We start from the raw sequence: 26,256 nt of genomic DNA, 5'->3' as shown, positions 1-26,256 counted from the left end.
TTCAATTCTGGTCAACGGCACATGCCTGGGTTGCAGACTCGATCCCCAGTAGGAGGCATGCAGGAGGCAGCAGATCAGTGATTCTCATCATTGATGTCTCTGTCTCTCTCTCCCTCTCCCTTCCTCTCTGAAATCAATAAAGAAATATATTTTTAAAAAGAGACATAATAACAAATGCAAGAGGAGGGTCTTGTTTGGGTCCTGATGTAAACAAACAAAAGTTTAAAGTATGAGACAGGAAAATCTGAACTTTGGATCTTTAAAAAAAAATCAATATTAAAACATAATGTGGCAGTCATGTGGGAATATCAGAAGATGTCATTGTTTGATCTGTAAGGGAAATATAATTCCTAACATTTACATAGTAGCCTTTTGACTTCAAGTGCATTTATAAAGTTCTTACTGCCTTTGCAAGTTTTTTTCACATTTTATTTGAGGATGGGATGGGGTAAAGGAGACTTTTCCCTGATATCTCTTTCCTATATTGCTTTGTGCAATTTATTCTGAACTAGGAAGGCAGGCCCACCAGGAGCCTTCAGGATCAGATAATTTCACATAATTTTCACAAAAATCTTAGTCCTTAGATCTAGGGCAGCAACTCTGACTACAGCATATTTCACTTAACCTTGTACCTGTTCCAACTCCTAAAATGGACTCATTATGTCTGACTCCTATGGAGAAGAGGGGTAGTGGGACTAAAAACCAAAAGGGGCTGTTTTGCTAACAACAAGTATTCCTAGGACAATCCCACCTGTGTTAAGTGTCATTATAAAGGAGACTGAGGCTTCAGAAAACAGAGTGGGGAGTTCAACCCACTGGGGACTCCAGTGGGGATTTGGCACTCAGCTCCAGTGCCCCATCGGCAGTGGGGCCAGCAGAGAGCAAAGAGCCCAGCAGACGTGGCAGGACCCAAGGGAGACAGAGGTGGAGCTCACCAGCACAGGACTGGCATGGAAACTCCCACCTCCCTGCCTGTTGGACTTGTTCTGGATCAGGGGTTGAGTCATGCCAGGGCCCTCCCTCAAATCACTATGTTCCGTGGTGGGTTGGGGTCCTACACAGGTGGGAACATGAGCCCACCAAGCACAACTCCTTTCTTCTCCACAGCTGCCCGCTGAGGCAAATGTTTTCCCCATGAAAAGACCAGGTCTTAAGCAAGTGTGTCTGTAATAATTGCCAGTTTTATTCCTCTGGCTAAGAGATCCAGAGGTGATTTGAGGTTTACATTTTAATAATTATTTCATCAAGAGTTTAGGTGCCCCCATTGCCCTTATAAGCTGATTGCAAATTATTTCATTCTTACTTATTAAAAAATTTTAATTCTGTCTGTGACACAAGTTCATTAAAAAATACATATAAGCAAAAAGAAAACTCACACCACACAGAAATAAGCAGTTAATTTTTTGATGTATGTATGTATGTATGTATACACACATGCACACACACAATTTTGGATTTTTATTGTACATATGTGAGCTGATACTAAATATACTTTGCAACTTATGTTACTTTACAATATGAAATGAACATTTTCATGCATTTGTGTGAAACTTCCCAATTGAAAAATAGACCTGGAGAATAGGTCAAAATACAAAATCCAGTAAGATGCTGGTTAACAAGGAAACTATATAAAACAAAATTCTACCAGATGATTAAAAGTAAAACGAAGGTAAAAAGATACATCAGAATATGCTAATAGAAAGCAGGGGCCAGATTTTACTATCAGATAAAAAAAAAAGAATTCAAGGCCTAAAGCACACAGGATAAGGTCGTCTGTGTGAATGTCTTTGCTTCCAATGCAGCATCACAAACTTGTTTCTTACTCTTCTTATTTCTTCCCTAAGCCTTTCCATCTCATCTACTCCTCTTAGCATTTCTTCAGGGTCCAAATGCCTAACGGGAGTGTCCTCTTTGAATGCCTGCCCAGGTTGAGTCAGCCCGCTTCTAAGGTTTCCTTCTGCCTCCTGCCTGACACCTTCTTGGGAAGGCGGAGGATTTCCTTCTGCCTCCCTTGGTACCTCTTCTGAAGGGTGGTCTTCTTCGGCCTTTGGCATGTTCTGTGGTTTTCCTTCATTTTCTTCACAAGACTGTTGCATGTTGAGTATTTTTTTATTATTTCCTTTTTGGATAAATTAATCCTAGAAAACAAGGAAACAAAACAACTAGATGCCAGGCAAACAGACCAGCAGCCAGAGTATGGATTCCCAGAGCAGAGACTGGCCTTTTTTCATTCAGATTCCGAATTGTCAGTTTTCCAACTAGAGAAGGCTAGCTTCTTAGGCTCAGAACTCCCCTGACTCCACCCCTTCCTCCACCTCCCTTCCCTCTCCCTCTCCCTCTCCCCCTAGCTCCATCTTCTCTCCTCCAGCTCCAGCCCACCATTTCCCAGCAGGCCCTGCTACAGGCCCAGAAATGCAGGCTGCGCGGAAGCATTTAACTCCTCCCTCACCACTGGTCTCCAACATTCCCGCCTTTCGGGCTATTCCAAACCATCCCAACCTCCAGCTTCTCACCTGGGACTCGCTGGTCCAGACTCTGGCCTCCCTTCCCCCTTCCATGCCTCTCCAACCTTAACCCCGCCCCCGCCTCATTTCCGCTGCAGGCTCTGCAAAGGCCTCCAGGCTTAATCCGGATGGGGAGAGGCTGCTTTGGCGACAGTGAGATGTGCTTTGGTGTCATCCACACTCCCACCCCCACCGCAAGGGATCTGAGGCCATTGCACCTTTACACTGACCTGCAGGGAGCCAGCGGATTTTTCTCCTTCTTCCCTCACTCGATTTGTGTCGCGCTCAAAACGCCAAAAGTCCTGCAGACCGACAGGAGTGCTTGGTGAGCAGACCAGTACCCGAATCACGGGTCCCCTTCACGATTCTAGGCCTTGTTCGTCTAAAGTTTCCCCATATCTTCATCCTCTCTCCCCTTTTCAGGCAACCCCGCCCTCCCTTCCCGGTGCCCACCGGTTCCCTGCAAGCAGGGAGTGGGAGACGCAAGTTATTTCCAAATTGTTTCTATGTCTCTCTCTCGAGAGCGACCCTTAATTGGCTTCAGTCCTCCCTCTCCACACCCACCTTACCCCCCGACCAAACAGCCCCGAAAATCCTGCACAAAAATGGGAGTTTGGCGGAACCGTAGTGTTGAGAAAGCAGTGCCGGCCTTGCTTGGCTTCTGTTCTCTGACTCCCAGACTTTAAGGTCCCCAAGGCAGCTCCCACCTTTATACTCACCTGAAAGGATCCGGGGCACTTTTCTTCTCCAGCAATAGGGAGCTGCTCCAGGGAAACAGGCCCCGGACTATAAGGACTTCTGCACACGTCGACTCCTGGTCACGTGAGGGTCGCGCGTCATCAATGAGCTGGAGTCCTCAGTTACCCCTCCCTTTAATACCGCAGCCCGCCCCCTGTATTCCCTCCACTTGATGCTGTCAATCTTTTTTCGTATTTGCCAATGAGAGACAATAAAACTGGTACTGTCGCGCAGTTTCTATTCTCCTTCCTCGGATTACCAGGGAGGATCGGCCTCTTGGGTTTATTGGACCATTTCCCCTTCTTCTTTGGGGAATCATCGCTTTCACCCTCCTACAGCCAAATCGCTCCCCTCCCCTCCTCCCCCAATACCCTACAGTCCACCATTTCCCCTGTAGTCCTATTTAGCATTAAAATGGGCGGAGATGGTAGACGAGGTGAGGGGGGCGACTAGAAAAGAATCTACGAGTGAGGTTGTGGGATTTTTTTTTTTTACTAGTTTTCTTGAATAGGTGTGTGTTTTGTTTAATGTTTTAAACAATCAGCATACTTTTAAAATATTTTTAAAAGAGGTCCTACATAAGCAATATTTGACACATTATGGAGGGCAAATTATCAATTTTTAACACTTTGGAAAATAGTTGCAAATGACAGTTTTCACAACATATTGATGTGTTAGAAATTTTTTTTAAATCTAACCAAAACAACACCTTTAAAAACTCTCCCAGATTAATCTGTGCAAAGAGGCCCAGTTTTCTCTAGTTAATAAGTTTATATAAGTAATTCATGACTTTTTCTCTTTCTGGCTGAACTCAAAATATCAAGTGCTAGATGTCTGACATTTTCATTCATGAGTGCTAGGTGATTCCACTTGGATTTGAAATGGAGGCTTCAGACAGCCTTTCTAGTAGATCCAGTGCCTTGTTAATCAAATGAGTCCATAGAAAAGCCTGCTTTCTGCAGAGTGAGCTTGATATTGGACCACAAAGAAATATGTTGGAAAATAACTCACACATTCATGAAACACTCAGAGAGTATCCCACTATTTGGTGTGAGGCTTATTAGTAGGTGGAATTGTTATTCCCTCAATGGCACTCTTTAGATATTCAGGTATCATTCACTTTGTTCCATTAAAACTACCAACATCTATAATTGTTATGATCAGAATGTGGAGGGAACATAATTGCTGTAAAAAAAAAAAAAGTTAAAAGAGGAAACTGATATCACCACACCCCGGAATCCACTGGTACTTGGAGGTATGTTGATGCCTGGAATGGCAATCTGGCCAGTGATGTCATCTTCAGAATCTTGGGAAGGAGGCAGAGAGGGATTTCTTGTTTAGAATGGTCACAGTGGGATATGGCAGCCAACAACAGTCTACCACAGGGAAAGGAAGGGTTGGAAAAAATAAATTTTTTGCTGGCTTAATGTTTTATAACTTATATATAAGCATGAAAAAGTTATTCCACAGTTGAAGGATACATTTTCTATTATTTGAGGAAGAGTGTTTAATGTAAATATAGCCAGTGAATTATAAAGATGTAGTCATTAACTACCATGACAAAATGTTTCTTTTCTTTCAGCTATTACATTTAATAGGGGGCAACTCTGGTCTTTTTTTTTTCCAAAAAGTACTATCATATTGCAAAATTGACCCTCTTTTGGGTGTACAGTTTCATGAAGTGAAGTATGGTACCTATTTGCTTTGTTTAACAATGGACAGGTTACTTTGATTTTCTAAATTGTATAAGTCATCCCATTCGATTGAATGCCTTATTGATTGTAACATGACTATCCCATTGATTGTGATCTTACTGGTTATCGAAGCACATTCTTCTGTACCTGGGAAACAGGACAGCACAATTATCCTAAATTGTTTTAGTGGCCACAGATAATGCGTTCCAGTTGACTCAGTGGTCCCAAGACCAGGACAGCGCAATTACTCTAAATTACCTCGATGGCTCTAGATAATGAGTTCCTGGCAACTCAGTGGTCTCAAGACCCGAGGACTCTAGATAAGGTGTTTCTTTCAATTCAGTGACCCCAGACCCAAAACTATAATTAACATGCTTAATTCTGCTTCTGTAAACTGCTTTTTTGCAAACCAGGTTCCTCATTCCAAACCTTGAGATGTAATCAATACCTTTGTGATCTTTGCCTATATAAGTCTGGTTTTGCCACCATCTTATCACTATGAGATTTGGGGAATGGCCCCTCATAGTCCTGGATTGCAGTAAATGTGGCTCTTTAATTCGACTTCTTGAGGCGTCCTTCTGTGATTCGCGGGGTATATTACAACAGAAGCTTAACAATATATAGGTTTGTGTAACCACCACCACAGTGGGTACACAGTTCAATACCCCCTCCCCAAAATTCCCTATTCTACCCCTTTGTAGTCATATTTTATCCCTTGCCTGAATTTTGGCAACCACTGATCTACTCAAAATTCCTATAGTTTTGTCTTTTTCAGAATGACATATAAATAAAATCTACTATATGTCACATTTAGAGACAGGCTTCTTTCATTTAGTGTAATGCCCTCAAACTCATTTAAGTTGTTTCATGTATCAACAATTCATTATTTTCTTTTGCTGAGTAGTATTCTGTTATGAGGATGTTCCCATTTATATATCTACTGGTACACGAATTTGTGCACAGGTGGGGTCCAGCCAGCCTGCCCCATTGGGGGCCCATCAGGCCAGGCTGGCGATAGGGAGGGGCTGCAGATGGCTGTCCTACCGGCCCTGTCCCTGATTGGGTTGTAGGGGGCTGATTGGGGGCCAGGCCAGCCGGGTGGGGAGGGGAGGGGCTGATCAGGGCCTGGATCAAGCTTGTTGGCATCATAGCCACTGGTCATTCTGGTCATTCTGCCATCCGGTTGCTGGGCTTCTATACATATATATAGATTTACCCACAGAAGGATATTTGGGTTATTCCCAGTCTTGAGTAACTATGGAAAGAGCTGCTATAAACATTTGTGTACAGATTTAGGTCCCCTTCTCTGGCCTATCTGCCTTCAGCGCCTCCTTCTCCCCTTCCAACTTACCTTGCATGTTACCATCAAATTAAACTTCACTCTTCCTTATTTTCAACTTGTCACTCTTCTGCCCAAAGGATCTGGATGGCAACCCTACCATACACAAAGTAAACCCTATTTTCCTCATCCTGAAATTCAGCATTGATCAGAATTAAGCCTCAGAACACAAGTCCTCCACTTCTCTGCCCCATCCAAAAGGAACTCTCATTCACTCTGCCCCAAGTGTGCCTTCTTCTTTCTCTTTGTCCTTGCATGACATTTTCTTCCTCCTGACTGCCCTCCTCTTCTTCCTAGATCCTGGTCCTGCTCATTCTTAGGGTTTCAACCTTCATCACCCAGCTTCTGAAGCCACCCCAGCTGGAAGTTATCTCCCTCCCCTGTTGATGCTGTACATAGTGTCTGCCCCACCTCCCCATATTGCTCTTAGCAAATGTTGCCTTCTATACCTTTCCCCTTTCCTGTGTGTTTTTGTGGTAGGTGGCAGGAAGTGGAGAGGGGAGGGTTATCTAACTAGGTAGATAGTCAGATGTGAATTGGGGATGGGGAGTGGAGGTTAGGCTCCAGCTTTCATGATGCTTGAGAAGCTCTTGTAATTTTAAATTGTGCATTACCCAGAAATCTCAGCATTTCAGAAGGAGATGTTTGCCAATTGGCTCACAGAGGAACCTTCTTCCTGATGGCACAAAAATTGGAGCAGAAGTTTAATTGTCCACTCCTCTGCTTATTCTGCTTACATGTAGTCAGAGTAACCCTAACACCATTTTTATGGAGCTATTGATAGAGGATATTGACCCTGTCTTCTTAAATGTTCACAAGAGATACAAACCTTCACTTTCATCCTTGTCCCTGAACAATTTCAGCGCAACAATACAACACTCAACTACCTTTGAAGTTAAATTACAGTAGTTTTTAAATACTGTGATTGAAGACAATAGAAATATAGTGAAGTGAAAACTATTTTTAAAATGGAATGAAAAAGATGCTCGTGTTAATTTTAACAATGAAGACATGACATGCGTTCTAGAGGATAGACACTCTGAGCCTCTAACCAGGTGGTGTGAAAGGAGGAAAAAGAAGGCAGCATTTTACCATTCAGGAGCCCTATATGAGACTTTAATATCCAGAATATTGTTTTCTATATTCCCTTTAGAAGTCACTTCCACAGTCTTGTGTTCTTAGGAGCTATATTCAGCTACTCCTCCTGCACATTTTTAAAATTACTGTTTCAAACTCATCCATAGAAGAGCTTGAGGTGAGTATTACTCTCCCTCACTTCTCTAGCATGCTCTATATGGCTTGAAACATCCCTCCCAGCATGACAAAATCTTCTCCAGATCCAAAGGTTTGGCTGCATAGTGTGCACTCAAGCGGCCTCTATCTGAAATGATTTGCCCCTTCAGAGTGCAAGCAGACATAACACATTCCATCACTTTACTAAACTGAGAGTAGTCCACTCATGTTCTGATGTGAGTGGTGCACACAGAGTCTGGGCTAATTTCTACTTAGATTGTATCTGATTCAGAAAGTAAACTCTTCTACCATCCCTCCTATCATGCATTTTCTGACATTTGGAAATTTGGCATGGATAAGTTTTAAACATTCCACAAACTACTCAGATTAGCTATTGGCCACATCCAAACAAATTAACTTAACCTGAAGCACAAATTTTTTTAAAAATATATTTTTATTGATTTCAGAGAGGAAGGGAGAGATAGAATCATCAATGATGAGAGGGAATCATTGACTGGCTGCCTCCCAGGCTCGTGCCTCTGACCGGAATCGAACCTGGGACCCTTTGATAGGCAGGCTGATGCTCTATCCACTGAGCCAAACCGGCCAGGGCTGAAGCACAAATTCTATACTTCTCATCTCTTCCAAAGAATTCTGCCCTTCTTGAACTCATAACTAAATACTGCACACATTGTGGATTATTGTGGCAGAGGTATTCAGTTATCCAGGGCATAATGCTTATGAATTACTGTGAACCTGAAATGCTATGTCATAACCACTGCCATTTCAAATGTCCCCCTAGTGTCCATGTTGGCCACTGTAATATGAATCCCTGAATTGGTCTGCTTAGACTTTGAATATGTGACAGTATGCTCAAGATCCACCTCAGCTAGATTCTCAAGATTGCTTTGCTTAAACCTGAGGTCTGCATCTATATAGAGCATCTGCTAGGTTGTCCAGGAAGGTGGGGGGCAAAGGGGAACCACACTTCAACAACAGTACAGTTTAGGCCAGGTAACTTTTTCCTGTGGCAGAAGCACAGCTGTTGGGAAGACTGCTATTGCTGCTGGCTGGATTTGTTTTTTTAATTAAATATATGATGGAAAGGAAACCTTCGCTAACCTCTTGATTCTCCCTTAGTTGCCTATGCTACATTGTCCTTTAGACCCTGAATTTACCCACCTAACACTTCCACTCTCTTGACTCTCTACTGTGTATCCCTCACTTATCTGAAAGTGCCTTAAGGACAAAAACCTAATCTAGTTCTATTTTGTAACAAATCTAATGTTGAAATATCAAGTTGGTGGAAATAATTTAAATTTCAATTAATATGAGAATAATTACCATGGAAATTGTGCAGATACAAAAAAGAATGAAATAATGCACATCAAGTTATATTTTTGAGTGAAGTGGCAGAACAGTATTTAGAGAATACCATTCTATGCACATAGACATAATACATATATATGTATGAAACTTGTTTATTAAGTAGTTCCAATTTTCTGGTATAAATGTGGAGTGCTTTTATTTTTTCCAGTAATTGCTGTCAACTGTTTTCTGTAAAATCTTCCCTTTTTCACTGAATAATGAATTTGTTTAATAACTACTCAGTTTGTTTCCTCAATTATTCAGTCACTTCCACTCATTGAGAGTTTTTAAAAAATATATATTTTATTGATTTTTTACAGAGAGGAAGGGAGAGGGATAGAGAGTTAGAAACATCGATGAGAGAGAAACATCGATCAGCTGCCTCCTGCACACTCCCCACTAGGGATGTGCCCGCAACCAAGGTACATGTCCTTGACCGGAATCAAACCTGGGACCCTTGAGTTGCAGGCTGACGCTCTATCCACTGAGCCAAACCAGCTAGGGCTCATTGAGAGTTTTATTTTGGGTTCTGGAAGCTCAGTATGGTCTATTTTTAAACTTTTTTTTGACATAATTTTAGTTCTAAAGAAGTGTTTTAAAAATAGTACAAAGAATTTCCTTATACCCTTACACCCAGCTTTGCCTAGTAATTATGGTATATTTATAAAAGCAAAGAAACTTTATTCAGATTTCTTCAGGTTTTCCAATAATGTCCTGTTTTTTCTGTTCCAGGATTAAATCCAGGATACTATGTTACATTTAGTTAACATGTCTCTGTAGTCTACTCTACTCTGACAGTTTCTCTGTTTTTTCTTTATCACCCTGACCTTGACACTTTCGAAGAGTGAGGTTATTTTGTAGAATGTTCCTTAATTTGAGTTTGTCTGATGTTTTCTCATAATTAGATTGGGGTTATTGATTTGGGGGAAGAATATCACAGAGGTGAAGTGCCCTTTTTCATCACAATGTCAGGGTTACATGAAATCAACATGACTGATCACTGATGATACTGACTTTGATCATTTGGCTAAGGTGATATTTGCCAGGTTTCTCCACTTGTAGAGTTACTATATTTTCCTTTTCATACCTTCGTTGTTAGAAGCCCATATTAAAGAGGAAGGGAATTAAACTCAACTTCTTGGAGGGAGGAGTATAAAAGAATTTGTGGGTATATGTTTAAAAACAACCACTAAGAAATATTAGGAGTCATATTATTTGAGACTATCCAAATATTCTGTGGATTTTGCCTGCAGTGATTATTACTGTGATGTTCTGATGGTAATTTTTTATATTCCTCATTTTCTTCTGTTTGATATTTCAAATTATTTTGTAAGGTAGATTCCCCCCCCCACCATTTATTTATTGATACAATAATTTGTTTCTATCAGCATGACTCGTGGATTATTAAATCTTTGGGGTTATAATCCAATATGATCATTATTTTTATTATTTTTTTTTCCCAAATTGCTCGAGCCTTGGCCATTGGGAGATCTTTCAGGTTGGCATACCCTCATCCTTTTTCTGCTCCCTCTCTTTCTAATAGTATAAGATGTCCCAGACTCACCTTGTATTTTCCTTCTGCCAGCCCAATAATCAGCCATTTCTCCAAGAAGTCTTGGTTACTTTTATTGCATAATCATATTTAGTAATTAAGAGCTGAGTGCTGGATGCTCTGGTTGCTACTGGGGTGCTATCGCTTCTAGGATTTCTCAGCTAACAGAACAAGGAGATACATTTTTGTATACTAAACTGTATATACATACCTATATACATTTATTTACTGTGTCTATCTGTATCTCTCCATGTGTATATGTGTATGTATATGTATGTGTATGTGTATATGTATATATACACCAAAATTCATACTAATACATGTGACTCTAATCCATTGCCACAGGTATCCATTTAGCTTTCTCTCCTCTCATTTTTAACTTCTATCTCTGATAGTGAGAAACCTGGTTGTTCTTACGTGCAATCAATTTATTTATTTATTTAACCTTAGTATATATTAAAATAGTTTCAGAATTTCTATCATGTACCCTTGTAAGAAATGAATTTCCCAACGAGAACACAGCATTTATGTACAGTTCTTTTTGTCTTGAGCCTTGTAATATCCAGTCAAAATAGTGTTTTTCAAAGCAACTTAGGTCGGTGTTTTTTTCCCCTCTTCCCTTTTTCGGTTAAGTTATAGCATACATCTGTAATACACTGAGATTCATTTACCACCATGTGCTTTTTATTTAGGGCTCCTGATATATATGTTTTTAATTGACATAGAATAAAAGTCACTCTTTGTGTGTACAGTTCTGTGAAATTTAACACATTCATATAATCATGTATCAACCACCACAATACCATATAGAAGAGTACTATCACTCTAAAATTTCATTTGTGTGGCTCCTTTGTAATCAACTACTCCCCTCATCCCTACCCCTGAGGCCTCTTTTATAGCCCTGTAAATTAGCTTCTACATAATGTCATATAAATGGAATCACACAATACATATCCTTTGGAGTATGGTTTTCTTCACTTAGCAAAACGTATTGGAGACGCATACATGTTGTCGTATGAATCAGAAGTTTGTTTCTTTTAATTACTGAGTAGTATTCCATTGTGCAGATGTACCACAGTTTCTTTATATAGTCACCAGTTGTGAAACACCTGGGTTGTCTCCAGCTTTTGTAGTTATGAATAAAACTTTTATGAACATTTATGTACAGATTTTTGTGTGAACATAAGCTTTAAATTTACGTGGGTAAATCCTCGAACTGCAGTTGCTGGGTTGTATGGTAACTGTATATTTAACTTTAGAAGAAACTGCCAACTGTTCTCTAAAATGACTAACATTTTGTATTTCCATCAACAATGAGTGAGAATTCCTTTCACTCCACATGCTCACCAGCATTTGCTATTTTGAGGTGTTTTTTGTGTGTTTTGTTACATTCTAGTAAGTGTATAGTAGTATTTCATTAAAGTTTTAATATGTATTTCCCTCATTACTAATGACGAACATCTTTTCATATACCTTTTGCTGTTTGCATGTATTCTTTGATGAAATCTCTTTTTATATCTTTGCCTCCACCATTTTTTGAGGTGGGATTGCTTTTCTAGTTTTTGAATTTTAATTATTTTATACCTTTTGGTGAACACCCAATACAATACTGATGATATATTTTAGAATTGAACACTTGAAACCTATATAATTTTTAACCCAATGTCACCCCAATAAATTTAATGAAAAAAAGAAAAACATCTATATGATGAACAATATAAAAAGGATTTTAAAAGCTGATCATCTCACTAGATTCAGAAATGTTATATGATAAAAATCTTACAGTCACTAATAATGTGTAAAAACCTCTTGGAAAACTCAAAATGTAAACTTTATTAATCTGACAAGGTATATATTAAAAGTATCTAAGAATAGTATACTTAATGTTTTAATACTGGAAGTTTTCACTTTGAATTTGGAAATAAGTTCACCACTGTTCAACATTGTACTGGAGGTCCTAGCAGTACAATAAAGAAAATGAAGAGTACTATGGATTATATATGAAGAAATAATTACCTTTTTGTGTGCTTTTCTTTTTTCGTGGAATCAAATAACTGTCTAGGGTCATTTGCTTTCAGAACTGGAGAACTTCCTTTAGTATTTCTTGTAAGATGTGTGCTAGCAACAGATTTACTCATTTTTTGTTTATCTAGGAATGTATTTTGCCTTCATTTTTGAAAGATAACTTTGGTGAATATAGGAAAACTGTTTGGTAGCTTGTGTTTTGAGCAGTTTTTATATATTGTTCAACTTCCTTTTGGCATCCATTTTTTTGTTTGTTTGTTTTTGTTTTTTTTCATCCTCACCCGAGGACATTTTTCCATTGATTTTTAGAGAGAAAGTGGAAAGGAAGGAGGAAGGGGTAAGGGAGAGAGAGGGGGTAGGGCGAGAGAGACATGTAGTTGATGCCCTACTGGGGATGTGACCACAACCCAGGTACCTGCCTTTGACCAGAATTGAACTGACACTCTAACCATTGAGCAACACCAGCCAAGGCATGGCATCTATTGTTTTTTTAAAAAATATATTTTATTGGTTTTTTTACAGAGAGGAATAGAGAGTTAGAAACATCGATGAGAGAGAAACACCGATCGGCTGCCTCCTGTACACCCCCTACTGGGGATGTGCCTGCAACATCCATGCCCTTGACCGGAATGGAACCTGGGACCCTTCAGTCCACAGGCCGACGCTCTATCCACTGAGCCAAACCGGTTAGGGCGGCATCTATTGTTTTGATGACAAATTATCTGCTAATCTTATTGGGTTTCTCTTGTAAATTAGGAGTCATTTTTCTCTTGCTTCTTTCAACATTTTCCCTTGTCTTTTGCTTTAAGCATTTTGCCATGTTGTATTTGTTTGTTGGTCCATTGAACTTCCAGGATAAGTAGATGGACATTTTTCATCAAATTTGGGAAGTTTTCAGAAATTATTTCTTTGAGTATTTTCTGCTCCTTTTTCTCTCTTTCCTGTCCTTTTAATATTCCTATTATGTATTTGTTTGTGCAGTTAATAGTGTCCCATATTTCACCCAGACTCTGTTCATTTTTCTTTGTTCTTTTTTCTCTGTGTTCCTCAGAGTACATAAAATCTATGAATCTTAGCACTCACTAATTCTTTTTCCTTCTAGCGCAAGTCCACTGCCGAGCTACTCTAGTAAATTTTTCTCTTTGTATTCCTCAAAATTTCCACTTGTTTCTTCTCTATTGATTTTTTCTATTTGATATGACATTTTCATCATAACTGCCTTTACTTCTTTAATCACGGTTATTTTTTAAAGTATATTTTTATTGATTTCAGAGAGGAAAGGAGAGGGGGGAGAGAGATAGAAACTTTGATGAGAGATTCCTCAGAGTACATAAAATCTATGAATCTTAGCACTCACTAATTCTTTTTCCTTCTAGCGCAAGTCCACTGCCGAGCTACTCTAGTAAATTTTTCTCTTTGTATTCCTCAAAATTTCCACTTGTTTCTTCTCTATTGATTTTTTCTATTTGATATGACATTTTCATCATAACTGCCTTTACTTCTTTAATCACGGTTATTTTTTAAAGTATATTTTTATTGATTTCAGAGAGGAAAGGAGAGGGGGGAGAGAGATAGAAACTTCAATGATGAGAGAGAATCATTGATTGGCTGCCTCCTGCATGCCCCCCACTGGGGATAGAGTCTGCAACCTCGCATGTGCCCTTGACCGGAATCAAACCTGGGACCCTTTAGTCCGCAGGCCGACGCTCTATCCACTGAGCAAAACCAGCTAGGGCAATCACAGTTGTTTTTTATTCTTAGAACATATTTCTATTGGATACTTTGAAGTTTTTGTTAAATTCAACATCGAGTCACTCTCACAGGCAGTATCTGTTGCCTGCTTTGCTCCTCATGTATGTGTCAGACTTTCCTGTTTCTCTGCATGTCTTGCATTTTTTCAGACAATATATTTTATTAACTCTGAATACGTGGTGCTCTTCTTCTGTGGCTTATTGTTGTTATTTGCTTATTTGTTTAGTGGCCGCCTGGATTACTTTACTGATGTCTACTTCCTCCCTGCTATGTGAATCCTCTTATGTTGCTCCTCAGAGGGCACAGCATTGGGTATACCCACATTCTCTCTGAGATGACAGTGGTTTTGAAAATCCTCTCTTTACCATCTCTTTCCCAGAACACACTTGCCTGTTAAGTTCCACTAATAAGCTGATTGATTGCTCTATTGTTTTTGACAATGCACTGGGACATAAGTTGCTCCACAGATTCATGGAATTAAATTTGGCTCCTTTTCAGAGATAGTTTATGAGGGGGAAGGAGGGGAATAAACAGGGCAATCATGGAGGATATGTTCTGGAGAGATACAGGCATTCTCTGATGTTCTGATCAGGTGTTCATTTTAGGCAAGCACTGGGTTTTTTTGGTGGTGTAACCTTTATATGTGTTCATGCCTCTCCTCCAGATGTAGTGCTGAGCCTAGCACACATGCCTGCCCCCTCCCTTCATAGAGCTTTTTGTTTTTCTGTTTCCTTTCCCAGCTGCATTGGGTTTCCACAACTGCCTTCAGGATATGGGCTTTGCTGTCCTTCTTCCTGCAGATTAAGTCTTTTGCTTACTAGGGGAAATAGGTCTGGCTGGAATTTCAATAGCGACTGCCTCCCACTCCTAACTGGCAAGATTGGGCAAGTTTTCTCAGATTTTCTTTGATCTTCCTTGGGAACACCTATCCAGTTTCTAAAGTAAAGCCTGCAAGAAGAGTGCAAGCCCCTTATGTCTGTGGCCCTGAGGAACTTCAAACTCTCATGCTAGCCCTCACACAGTCTTTAGAAATGCATTAGCAGTCTTTAGATAAATTTTCTTATTGTCCTACATGTGTTTGGTGGTTTCTATCCCAAATAAACAAATGTTTGTGTACTATTTCTCCCTCCATGAGTCTCTCTAGATTCTGGGGTAACTATTTGCCCCGTGGACTTAGTTCTCTGGTGGTTTTAAGAAAATTTGTTGTTTTGCAGTTTGTCCAAAATTTTTCCTACTATAGGTGTGAGTGGCATTCTTTTCAGCTCTCCATTTGGAGCTGAAACCAAAAATTGTCTTGCTCATTTTACAACTTAAATATAACATTTGATATAAATTCCCTGTGGTTCCCATAAGCAATACAAATTTTTTTGTTCTAATGATTTGCAGTGGACAGGAAGTTGGATACTATTCTCAGATATCTTCTCTGCCGGCTTAGTGGTTGAGCATCTACCTATGAACCAGGAGGTCACGGTTCGATTCCCGGTCAGGGCACATGCCTGGGTTGCAGGCTCGATCCCCAGAGTGGGGTATGCAGGAGGTAGCCAATCAATGGTTCTCTCTCATCATTGATGTTTCTATCTCTCTCTCCCGCTCCCTCTCTCTGAAATAATTTTTTTTAAAAAAAGAAATACTTCTCTCTTTACCCCAGAAGCATTTCTTGTGTTTGGGAATATAGTGATGGAGAAGCAAAATAGATATCTCTTATTATATGGCTGTCCTTAGCAACATTATCTGTTGGAACAACAGGTGATAGGCTCAAGACTTTCATTGTTAGTCATAAAGCTTTGTATTTTTTCCAGTACTTTTTCCCTTTGGTATATGAAGAACTTTGTAGGGATAGAAATAAAACTCCATAGCATAACCCTCTGAACATCCGCATGCACTGTAAGCATAGTTCATGATTTGGTGGCCAAGGCAGTTAAACTGTCAATTGGCATGAAATTCCTTTTTAAGGCATTGATGGTGGAGGAAGCAATGCCATTGTGAGCCTTCCTCTTTAAGTATGTCATCTGAATAACCATTACCACTATTCTGACATCTTAAAGGATTGATTGAGCAAAAGGTGAAAATAAAATTCAAATCCTTGGATTTAGGAAATCAAACTAGTTAAGGATTTTCAGCTTAGAGCCAAATAAACCGAGGTTCCAACCTAAGCTTTCCCCTTACTGATGTCACCTTGCATAAATCACATACACTCTTTGAGCATCAGTTCAGTCACCTATATAGAGAACATAACAGCACTTCTTTCAGAATTTCTTGTCGGAATTAAAAGAGATAGAAATATGAAAAAATGGACTGTGAATATTGGTGATTTATATGGCTTCTAGACCAAAGTGTAGAAAAATGAGTATGAGATCTCCATGCATTCTTTTTTCTCTGCTGTGGTGGCATCATGATTAGTCTGAATCTCTGGGAAACTAGGGGGAGAAGAACCTCTTCATCCCCAATCCTCATAAAGTTTGAGAAATAAACCTTCGTTGTGTTAAGCCACTGATGTTTTGGGATTAGTAGCTATCCTAGCATATGCTTAGCCCAACTTGACGAGTGCACCTAAAGGCCCTCAGAGTTAAGCAACAGAATCATTGGAATGCTTGTTGAAATACACATTATATGTGGTAAAACTGTATTGGGGTCAGGAAATACATAGTGGAGATTATGATAGTAAAAGGTAACTACTCAATTATCATATCAGAAAGTCAATAAAAAATGATTAAAGTTAAGTCAAGAAATAGCAGTTGCAAATTATACATCTGATATAGGACTTGTTTGTGTTGAGAATAAGCAAAGTACTCTTACAACTCAACAATAACAAGAAACCAACCCAATTTTAAAATGGGTAAAGGATTTGAATAGACATTTCTCCAATGAAGATGTACAAATAGCTAATATGCACATCAATAAATGCTCAACATCATTAGCCAGTAGGGAAATGTAAATCAAAACCATAATGTGATTCTATTTCATACCCACTAAGATGGCTATAATAGAAATTACGGGCAATGACAAGTGTTGGTGAGAATATGGAGAAATTGGAACCTTTGTACACTACTTATGGGGCTGTCAAATGCCACAGTTACTTTTGGAAAATAATTTGGTAGTTTCTCAAAAAGTTAAACATAGTCCTGGCTGGTTTTGTTCAGTGGTTAGAGCATCAGCCTGCGGACTGAAGGGTTGTGGGTTCGATTCTGGGTCAAGGACACGTACCTTGGTTACATATTTGAACCTGGGCCCTGGTAGGGGCGTGAGGGGGAGGCAACCAATTAATATATCACATTGATGTTTCTCTCTCTCTTCTTCCTTCCCTCCTCCCTTCCTTCCACTCTTTCTAAAAAAATCAATGGAAAAAATATCCTCTGGTGAGGATTTTAAAAAAAAGTTAAACATAGGGTTTGGGGAGCCGATATAGGATTAAGCCTCAGACTGACCTGTTGGCAAAGTCACAAACAAGTCCCAGCTTAGAGGGCACAGTCCTCTTAGCATAATTAAGCTTGACCTTATAACACTCCCTAGATCAGTGATGGCGAACCTTTTGAGCTCGGCGTGTCAGCATTTTGAAAAACCCTAAGTTAACTCTGGTGCCGTGCCACATATAGAAATTTTTTTATATTTGCAACCATAGTAAAACAAAGACTTATATTTTTGATATTTATTTTATATATTTAAATGCCATTTAACAAAGAAAAAGCAACCAAAAAAATGAGTTCGCGTGTCACCTCTGACACGCGTGTCATAGGTTCGCCATCACTGCCCTAGATCTTATCTGGGAAGCTAATGGGCTGAGGGAAGTGCAGGAAGTGTAACTATGGTCAAAACAAGTGAAACTCACAAGAACAGTGTAACTATGGTAACCACTACCTTGTTTACCTCTGACTATAAAATGGTTGGTGCGGCCTGAGCACCGTGGAAGTCCTTCCTCTTGAGTTGGACTTACCCGTCTGGCCCCCCAATATTCCCAAATTATCTCTTGTCTTTTCTCTTTCATTTGTGTGCGGCTCCTCTTCCAGATCCTGAACCCTGAACCACGCGGGACGTGGAGGGAAACATTTACAACAATAGGGTTATCACATGACCTAGCAATTCCATATATATATATCTCCAAGAAAATTAAAACATGCTCACACACAAAACATTTTCACTGTTATATGATATGTATGTGTGTGTGTGTGTGTGTGTGTGTGTGTGTGTGTAATGTAAAGAGAATAAATCCTAAGAGTTCTCAACACACAGAAAAAAATGTTTTCTTTTTCTTTTCACTGTATCTATATGAGGTGATAGATGTGAATTAAACATACTGTGGTAATCATTTCACAGTATATGTAAGTCTAACCATTGTGCTGTGCATCTTAAACTTATATAGTGATTTACGTTAATTATATCTCAATAAAACTGGAAACATTTTCTTTAAAAAAATAAAAATAAATATCTTTGCTTCTTCCAACAGAAATTAACTAGAATATCAAATACGACACACTTGTGTTTTCTTTAAACCAGACAAAAAACAAATAAATTGAATTTATAATACACCTTCATTAGCATGCTCTGAGGTTATCTACATAATAAACTAAGGCAGAACCATCATTTCGGTACTTGTAAATTTTATATTTTGACTTAATAGTTTATTTTTAAAAAGCAAATAAAACATCTACATGAATGTTCAGTACTGATACATGCTACAGTATGGATAAACCTTGAAAACATTATGCTAGAAGTCAGATATAAGAAGCCATATATTGTGATTCCTTTCATATGAAATGTCTAGAATAAGCAAATCTATAGAGACAGAAAATAGATCCGTGTTTGCCAGATGCTGGTGGGGAGAGGGAATGCAGTAGGTGCTAATGGACATGGGGCTCTTTTTAGGGTGATGAAAATGCCCTAAAAGTAGATAATTGTGATGGTTTCAGAATTCTGTTAATATACTAAAAAACAAAACAAAAACAGTGAATTGTGTGCCGTAAGTGTGCACAATTTTGAGGGTCAATTTTGTGGTATGTAAATTACACTTCGATGATGAAGCCGTTTAACAAAGAAAAGCAGCCTAATCATATGATTCAGAAATACAGAGGCAAATATAAGAAGCAATCCAAAACATTATGGTAGTTGTCTCTGGAGAGGGAATGTGGAATGGCAAGGCAAACCAGAGTTTTTAATAATAAATTATTTTGCACTATTGGATTTTAAAATTTTGTACATGTATCCATTTGATAAAAAGTAAAATGAGCTAAAAACATAAATAATGTTAAGAGAATAAATCCTAAGAGTTCCCATCACACAGAAAAAAATTTATTCTTTTCCTTTTCACTGTATCTGTACATACAGAGACATTGTGAGGACAGGTCAAAAGAGATTCTGATGCATTGAAACTGAGGTGGGAGCCAGGATTCTGCATTTTCAAGATAGATTTGGGTGCAGGTAACCTGTTAGTAGCTAGAAAATTTTGAGAAACACTTCTATACCCAATATTAAAAATCAATGTATCTTGTAATCAACGTGCTCTCCTGCTATGCTCCTTTCGGAGTAGCAAATTTCAGTTACTAAAGAATGAAATTACATGCTTAAGGCTATGTATTCAATCAGGCCAATAACTGGGCCAAGAATTGAGACCTTCTAACTCCATAATTAATGTATTGATTTTTTAGCTTCCATTATGTATTGTGGCTACCAAAATGAGTAAGATTTCTTTGCTTTGAGAAGTGCAAGTCTAGTGGGGTAATTATAATGCCTAAAATATATTAATAACGATTTTACAATGTATTTTTTTCACATTTCATGTCAGGATTAATACAATTATAACATGAGAAGAGGGACCTTTTCAAAGTTCAGTAGGGAATATAGTGGGGATTCAACTCACCAGGGACTCCAGGGAAATCAAAAGGGCTTTGTTACCTTGGGGACTCTAGCCTACCAGGAGTAGTGGGGCCCTTAGGAGGGTGCAGGGCCCATGAGAAGAGGCAGAGTGCCCAACAGATATGGTATGTCCCAGAAGAGAGTGGCATCCACCTCTCAGCTGTCTGGACTTATTCTCAGGCAAAATTGAGAACTTCCTCATCCTACTCCAAACATCTGACAGGGTTCTGGCCTTGCTAGTGCAGGGTAAGGTAGGAGCCAGCCCAACACAGCTTATACACTCAGTATCTCATCTGATCTCCACAGCCCTGAAGGCAATTTTTATTCCCATTTCACAGATGACAACACAATGGATGCATAGCTGCCTGGTTGATTCCTCCATCTTCGAGTCTCAGAGATAATGTGAGTTTTACACATAATTTCACATTCTGACAACAGGAATTCAAAGTGTCTCCACTACCTTCATAAACTCACTGAACAGTTATTTTGATTGCTTGGTATATATTTTTCTACTTTTAAAAATATTTTATTTGTATTATTTTTTATTTTATGACAAAGTAATATGTTTTTAGGGGGAAAAGTGCAAATGAGAAAAAGCATAACCTCCTCCACTGTCACCACACAGAGAAAATCATTATTCCTCCTTTGGTCCACTGTTCCATGATTTTTCCTACACATGGATGCATTGTGTAACTTTTTCTCCCCCCAAAATGGCTGATGCTGTATATGCAGTTCTGAAAACTATTTATTATTTTTACAGTGTACCATGAACATATATTCCATGCACATGGGTGCAAATCCCCTACTGAAACAGAGAGCACTGTGTAGTTGGAGCAAAAGGCTGCTGGTAACAAGGGTGATGCCTAATGTAAAGTATCAGCATGAAGTTAAAGCACATTGCCTGGCAAACGCCTGCCAGGGAAAGCAGGGTTGGCAATATTCCCATCAGATAAATTGATTTAAAGGCCAAAGGCATTAAATATATGGACTGTCTTCAAAGTCTTTGTGGCCCCTACCTCCACCCCTCACTCCCCTGACACCCCGCTGGCCCCTTGGGAAGAATGGATCCTGTACATCTCTTTGCATCCAGTGAAAACTACCTGTTTTCTGTCTTTTCCTTAGCTCTTCCTGAGCCCTTGACACATCTCCACATTCTCTCATCCTCTCCTCAATGCCCAAATGCCTTTTCTGTAAGTCCTCCTGATAGTCCTTGAGGGAATCATCCGTCCACCTGTCCGTTTTTTGCTTAGCTTTCCGGGGCACATACTCTTCAGCCGGGCGTTTTTCGGCAGCTCGCAGCTGGCTCTCTGGCTTGGCCTGGGGTTCTGGCTTGCCCTCACTGCATGCTTTCCCCTCACCTTGGGACTTGCTCTGCTTTTCTTGTTTCCCCGCGTCATCTAGCTGTCCTTGGTCTTGGAGCTTTTCCTCTTGCTCTGGCTTCCCCTCCACTTCTGGGTTTTCTTTCCCGTCTGACTTTCCTTCATCTTCTGTATCTACTTCATCTTCTGGCTTTCCCTCGATTTCCAGCTTTCCTTCATTTTCCTTGTAGAGTTTTTCCATCTTGAGATGTCCCCTCCTTTGCCTGTCCTAGGAGGCAAAGAGGAGACAAAGGGGACTGAGGACTTAGGTGGTGGAACGCAGGTCCTGATACTTGCCTTTATGATGTAGGGGTTTCCTCACAGGAAACATTCAAGTGCACTCCCACCCATACTTTTTCTCCTTTCCCTCCCACTCCACACATGTTTGCATGAGCCAGCCTTATAGAAACTTCCATAAGTGCTTCTCCGTGTATTTAAGCGGAGTGTGTTGAGAAGTATGTAAGAACAGATGTGTCCCTAAACTTTGCTCTGGCCTTAGGTGTGCCCATAACGATTTTAACTGGGTAGCCCCCAACTTAAAATGACCTGCAAGAATTCTGACTAGTCTCTTTTTTCCCTTGCTTGCAATTGTAAGACTTACAGATCTACAGACACAACAGCAATGGCCAGTTCTCAGATTTCAGGGGAACTCTAATATTTTCAAGAGGCTTCACAGATACCACACCACCATCTCTCACTTCCTTGTTCTCCCCCACCAGCCTCACCAGCCATAAAGCACCAAGTTCCCTTAGGGTCCCGACAGAGGCCATAGATTCTGAGGCTGGAATAGGAAAACTTGGAAGAGAGGTGGCAGGAGATGACCTCCTCAACTTCTGCTCAGGCTTAGATCACTCCTACTCCCAGGGGTCCTGGGGTAGTTGTTCTTTCCCACTGACCTGCACTGCTCCTGCAGGTCTTTCCTTCTCTTATGCAACCACAGACCTGAAGACCTGTAGAGAGAAGACAGATGGTGAATGAGGGATTGTGAAGCGAATGACTGGTAACAGGGACACTGACTCTTTTTGAACTATAGTTGTTAAAACTTTCCCAATTCCTGCTACCCTTACCCTTTTCCCTTGGGCCTCTGATCCCCCTCTACAGTCCCTCCTTAACAGCCTCCATTTTTCTACCACTGGGAAATGGCAGATAAAAACAATTTCCAACGTGTTTCTATATTTCTGAATCCTCCTCCCAAAGTTCTAGCTCACTTTTTCTTGCACTAAAATGAGTGAGGTTCAGGACAGTGGTGTTCAGAAGGCAGACAGCGCTGTGCTCAGGTCTCTGCCTTTCAAGCTCCCTGCCCCACGGTGCCCAGATAGCACAAAGCCCCTCACTTCTCTGAAAATGGTGATGGTAGAGTTAGGGGGGTGGGCAGGGTAGAAATGTCCAGAGCATTCCTGCCACTCCCCCCTCTTCCACGTACACAGAAAGACGACATTTTCCTACAACGCAAGAGACAAATTATTTCCAAACTCAGTAAAATTTTAGGTCTATGTTGCCTCCTCATAACCCTCCCTAATTCAGAAGCTTCTCCTCCGCAACAGGGAGCTGGACTCCACAGACTGAACCCTCACAGGCAACACCTGACCACCTAACCCCACCACCGCCCCCCCACCCCGCGCGCACGCATACACACACACACACACACACACACACACACTAGCCCCAAATTTTTGGCTCCAAAATGGGCGGAAGGTGGGGAAGATATACAGAGCGCGCAGTCCTTTTCAGGGGTCCGCCCCACCCCCGATCCGGAGATCTCAGGCTTTGCCCTCCTCCAGCCACCCAGCAGGGATCAGGCCACTTCCTTGCCATCCTCTTCAAACAGCCCCTTCCCCCTCCCCCACTCTCCCTCCATCAGATAGCCTGCCTCCTAGGACACCCTAATTGATACCCATTCTCAAACCCTGACCCCTCTCCATCTCCTCCCACCAAGTCCTCCATTTCTTGCACCAAACGATGGGCATCGGGGGAGGGGCAGAGAGAATTGAGTCCTGGACCCTCTCTGGTGTTTGCCCTCTGCCACCCCCACCTCAGGGGTCAGCAGGCAGCAGTGGCTTTGTAGCCTTCCCAGAGAGATGCCTCCTTCTCCTCATATTTCTTTCTGCCCTAAGCCTGCACTTATCCAGAAAAATAAGAGATGGTACCCAGATCTCTCTCACAACATTCACTCAATTTTCTGTGCCAAAATGAATGGGGGTGAGAGGGAGGTTGCATCTGTAAAGCAGACCGGATCCTCCCTCTATCCGTCTCACCAATCCTACCCCAAGGTTACCCCCAAACACAGACACACACACATTCTTGTACCGACCTGCAGGGCTATGAGGCAGTTGGCCCCGCTGTCCCTCAGTCTAAAAATCTTTCTCCACGGAAATAAGGAACGTACCTGGAGGAGAGGGACTTCTGTACACATCGGCTCCTGATCACGTGAGGGAAACGTCACCAGTGGGCTCGGGTCCCTTGTTCCCCTCCCACCAGGAGAAAGTGCGTCAGGAGCCAGCCTTTTCTTCCTTCACTAGCCCCCTTCCCCTCCCACTCCTTTCCTTCACTAACCCCCCTCCTCTTGCCCCCCTGCCCCTTCCGCTTCTATCCTCTGGCTTGTGACCCTGTCACTCATTTTAGCCTTTCTTAATCCCAGAGGTCAACTGTGGCCCCTTCTCCCTGTGGTATGTGTTCTGTTTCATCAGGGAAAGGCTGCATCTTCTCCTAGGGTTACAGGACATTGGTACACCTCTGAAGAATTTTTCTTTCTCTTCATTGATCTTGGAGCATCTATGCCTGTAATCTATTTCTCCACTCAGCCATGGATGGATGCTCATTCCTCCAGTCCTCTGGACCTTCACATAATAGCTATAGAGTGGATTCTCAGATAAGGAAGCAGCTAGTTAAAATAAAGATTTTATTTTCTTCTAAGATTTTTTAGTTTTATTGAATGTACTACCCTCAGCATGGGTTGCTCTTTTTTAATTTAAAAGATTTTAATTTTTTAAGGCACTCAGATATTGAGGATCAACTTCTGCTATTACAGGATATTTATGTAAAAAGGAATGTGATAGAGCTGTTACATCCTGGTACCTTTGTTCCTTGCTTAAATAAATTCTTGACGTACATGAAAGGAAAATGAGCTAATAAACATAATCTTATCCTTTACTCTCCAGTTTCTTTTTTAATGCTTCACAATCACTTTGAAATGCCTTGAAGAAGGTAATATCACAGTATCTCTCTTTTTAAAAGTTTTTGGTTTTTTGTGGCATCCTAATTTCTTCTATTTCTTTTCTCTTTTTTTGCAAAATGTTTCTTTTATTGTTACTCTATTACAGATGTCCCCCATTTTTCTCCCCTTTGCCCCCCTCCATCCTGCCCCCACCCCTCCTAGGCCTTCACTACATTATTGTCTGTGTCCATGGACTATGCATACATGCATACATATTCTTTGGTTGGTATCTTCCAGTCATCCCCACTCACCTCCCCTCTGAGATCTGTCAGTCTGTTCCATGTATCCATGCCTCTGGTCCTGTTTTCCTTGTCAGTTTATTTTGTTCTTTAGCTTCCACATATAAGTGAAACCAGGTGATAATTATCTTTCTCTGACTGGCTTATTTCATTTAGCATAGTAGTCTCTAGGTCCATAGCATGGGTTACTCTTATAAGAAAAAAATTAAATAAAGGTATTTTCATTTGGGGAAGGGGAAAAACCAACAAGATTCCAAAATTCTGAGACCAAGTTAAGTTCATAACATTAAATTTTATTTACTATATAGAAACTTTTATTGGCTACATACAAAATGTTTTTAATTTTCACAGAGAGCTTGTTCTGTTATGTTTTACTAAAAATACAGGTATTCAATGTTCCCAAACAATGGCCAAGTGCTAAGTAGACTTGCTGGAATCTAGTGGTTGACACATATTAGTCTTGAAAATTTGGCTGATGGCTATTTTTATTCAGAGATTACACTGTGAGCAAAGGCAGCTGATGATCTCTGCCTTGTCAAGAGGGAAGGGTTATGCTGTTTTCCACCCCTTCTCACCTTCCAAAGCCTCTCATCCTTTGTATTCAGGCACTTGACAGTTGCTCATTCCAAAAATATCCATGGAGAGGTGACCAAGATGGCTCCTTCCCTCCCTCCCTCAAATTCCCACAGAGGCAATTCAGTCCCAGCAGAGATGGGAATGCTGTTCTGACAACTGAAAACCAGAACAGGTCTCTTCGAGACCCCTGCTCTCTACCCTATTCACAGTGCCAAATGGAAGCTTCTTTGACCCTGCCTACCACCTGATTTAGGAGATGCAGCCTGCTGGGTCCCTCAACTTCAGTATCTTCACCTCCAGGGCACCTAGAAGGATCCCAGTCGTGCTGTAAAGCTGCTGCCTGCTAGTTCACATTTACCATGGCATCCTCTTAGCCAGGTTAGGCCAGTGTCTAAGGAACTCTGGCATGCTGACCATACTGATTGACCTAAACCAGGTGTTTGCACCTGAGGAAGTCTGTACCCTAGGAACTTGAGAAACCCTTATACATGAGCAGCTTGACATCAAGAATAAGCAGAATCTAGGAGGTAGAGAAAGGACAGAGAGGAGGAGAAGATGCTACTTGGGAATGAGACAGAAAGTGGAAGACACAAATAGCTGAGCCATGTTAAAGGGAGAGAACTCCTTGGGTTCAGGCATTCTTTTTTTTTAAAAAAAATGTGATATATATTACACTGAGTGGCCACATTATTATGACCACCACATCAGTACTTCATTGGGCCACCTTTTGCCTTCAATACTGCGGCGATTCTTCTTGGCATTGACTCCACGAGATGTTGAAAGGTGATGCGAAGAATCTGACACCATGCCTGATGAA

The 26,256-nt window shown here is 40.6% G+C and overlaps 2 protein-coding genes across 3 annotated transcripts; both read right to left on the bottom strand.

The window, feature by feature from the left end:
* Nucleotides 1-1,161: 1,161 nt before the first annotated feature.
* TCEAL8 (transcription elongation factor A (SII)-like 8) lies at nt 1,162-3,421 on the bottom strand. Its single transcript, XM_005884886.2, has 3 exons — nt 3,224-3,421; nt 2,735-2,806; nt 1,162-2,138 (listed from the first exon to the last, which is right to left on the bottom strand). Exon 3 carries the CDS (start codon nt 2,094-2,096, stop codon nt 1,743-1,745), a length of 354 nt encoding a protein of 117 aa, XP_005884948.1. The 5' UTR covers nt 2,097-2,138; nt 2,735-2,806; nt 3,224-3,421; the 3' UTR covers nt 1,162-1,742.
* Nucleotides 3,422-20,779: 17,358 nt separating this feature from the next.
* Nucleotides 20,780-23,884, bottom strand: TCEAL5 (transcription elongation factor A (SII)-like 5). Of its 2 annotated transcripts, none has more exons than XM_005884885.2 (3): nt 23,797-23,884; nt 22,307-22,360; nt 20,780-21,639 (listed from the first exon to the last, which is right to left on the bottom strand). In XM_005884885.2, exon 3 carries the CDS (start codon nt 21,610-21,612, stop codon nt 21,028-21,030), a length of 585 nt encoding a protein of 194 aa, XP_005884947.1. In that variant the 5' UTR covers nt 21,613-21,639; nt 22,307-22,360; nt 23,797-23,884; the 3' UTR covers nt 20,780-21,027. The 2 variants fall into 2 exon arrangements, with proteins under 2 accessions (XP_005884947.1, XP_005884946.1); XM_005884884.2 differs by having other exon boundaries at nt 23,722-23,802.
* Nucleotides 23,885-26,256: the final 2,372 nt, after the last annotated feature.

This window comes from Myotis brandtii, unplaced genomic scaffold (genome assembly GCF_000412655.1).
Source record: "Myotis brandtii unplaced genomic scaffold, ASM41265v1 scaffold87, whole genome shotgun sequence".
In the NCBI taxonomy this organism is placed as follows: domain Eukaryota; kingdom Metazoa; phylum Chordata; class Mammalia; order Chiroptera; family Vespertilionidae; genus Myotis; species Myotis brandtii.
Note: the sequence above shows the minus strand (reverse complement) of the source record. Positions and strands in the feature narration are given on the sequence as shown.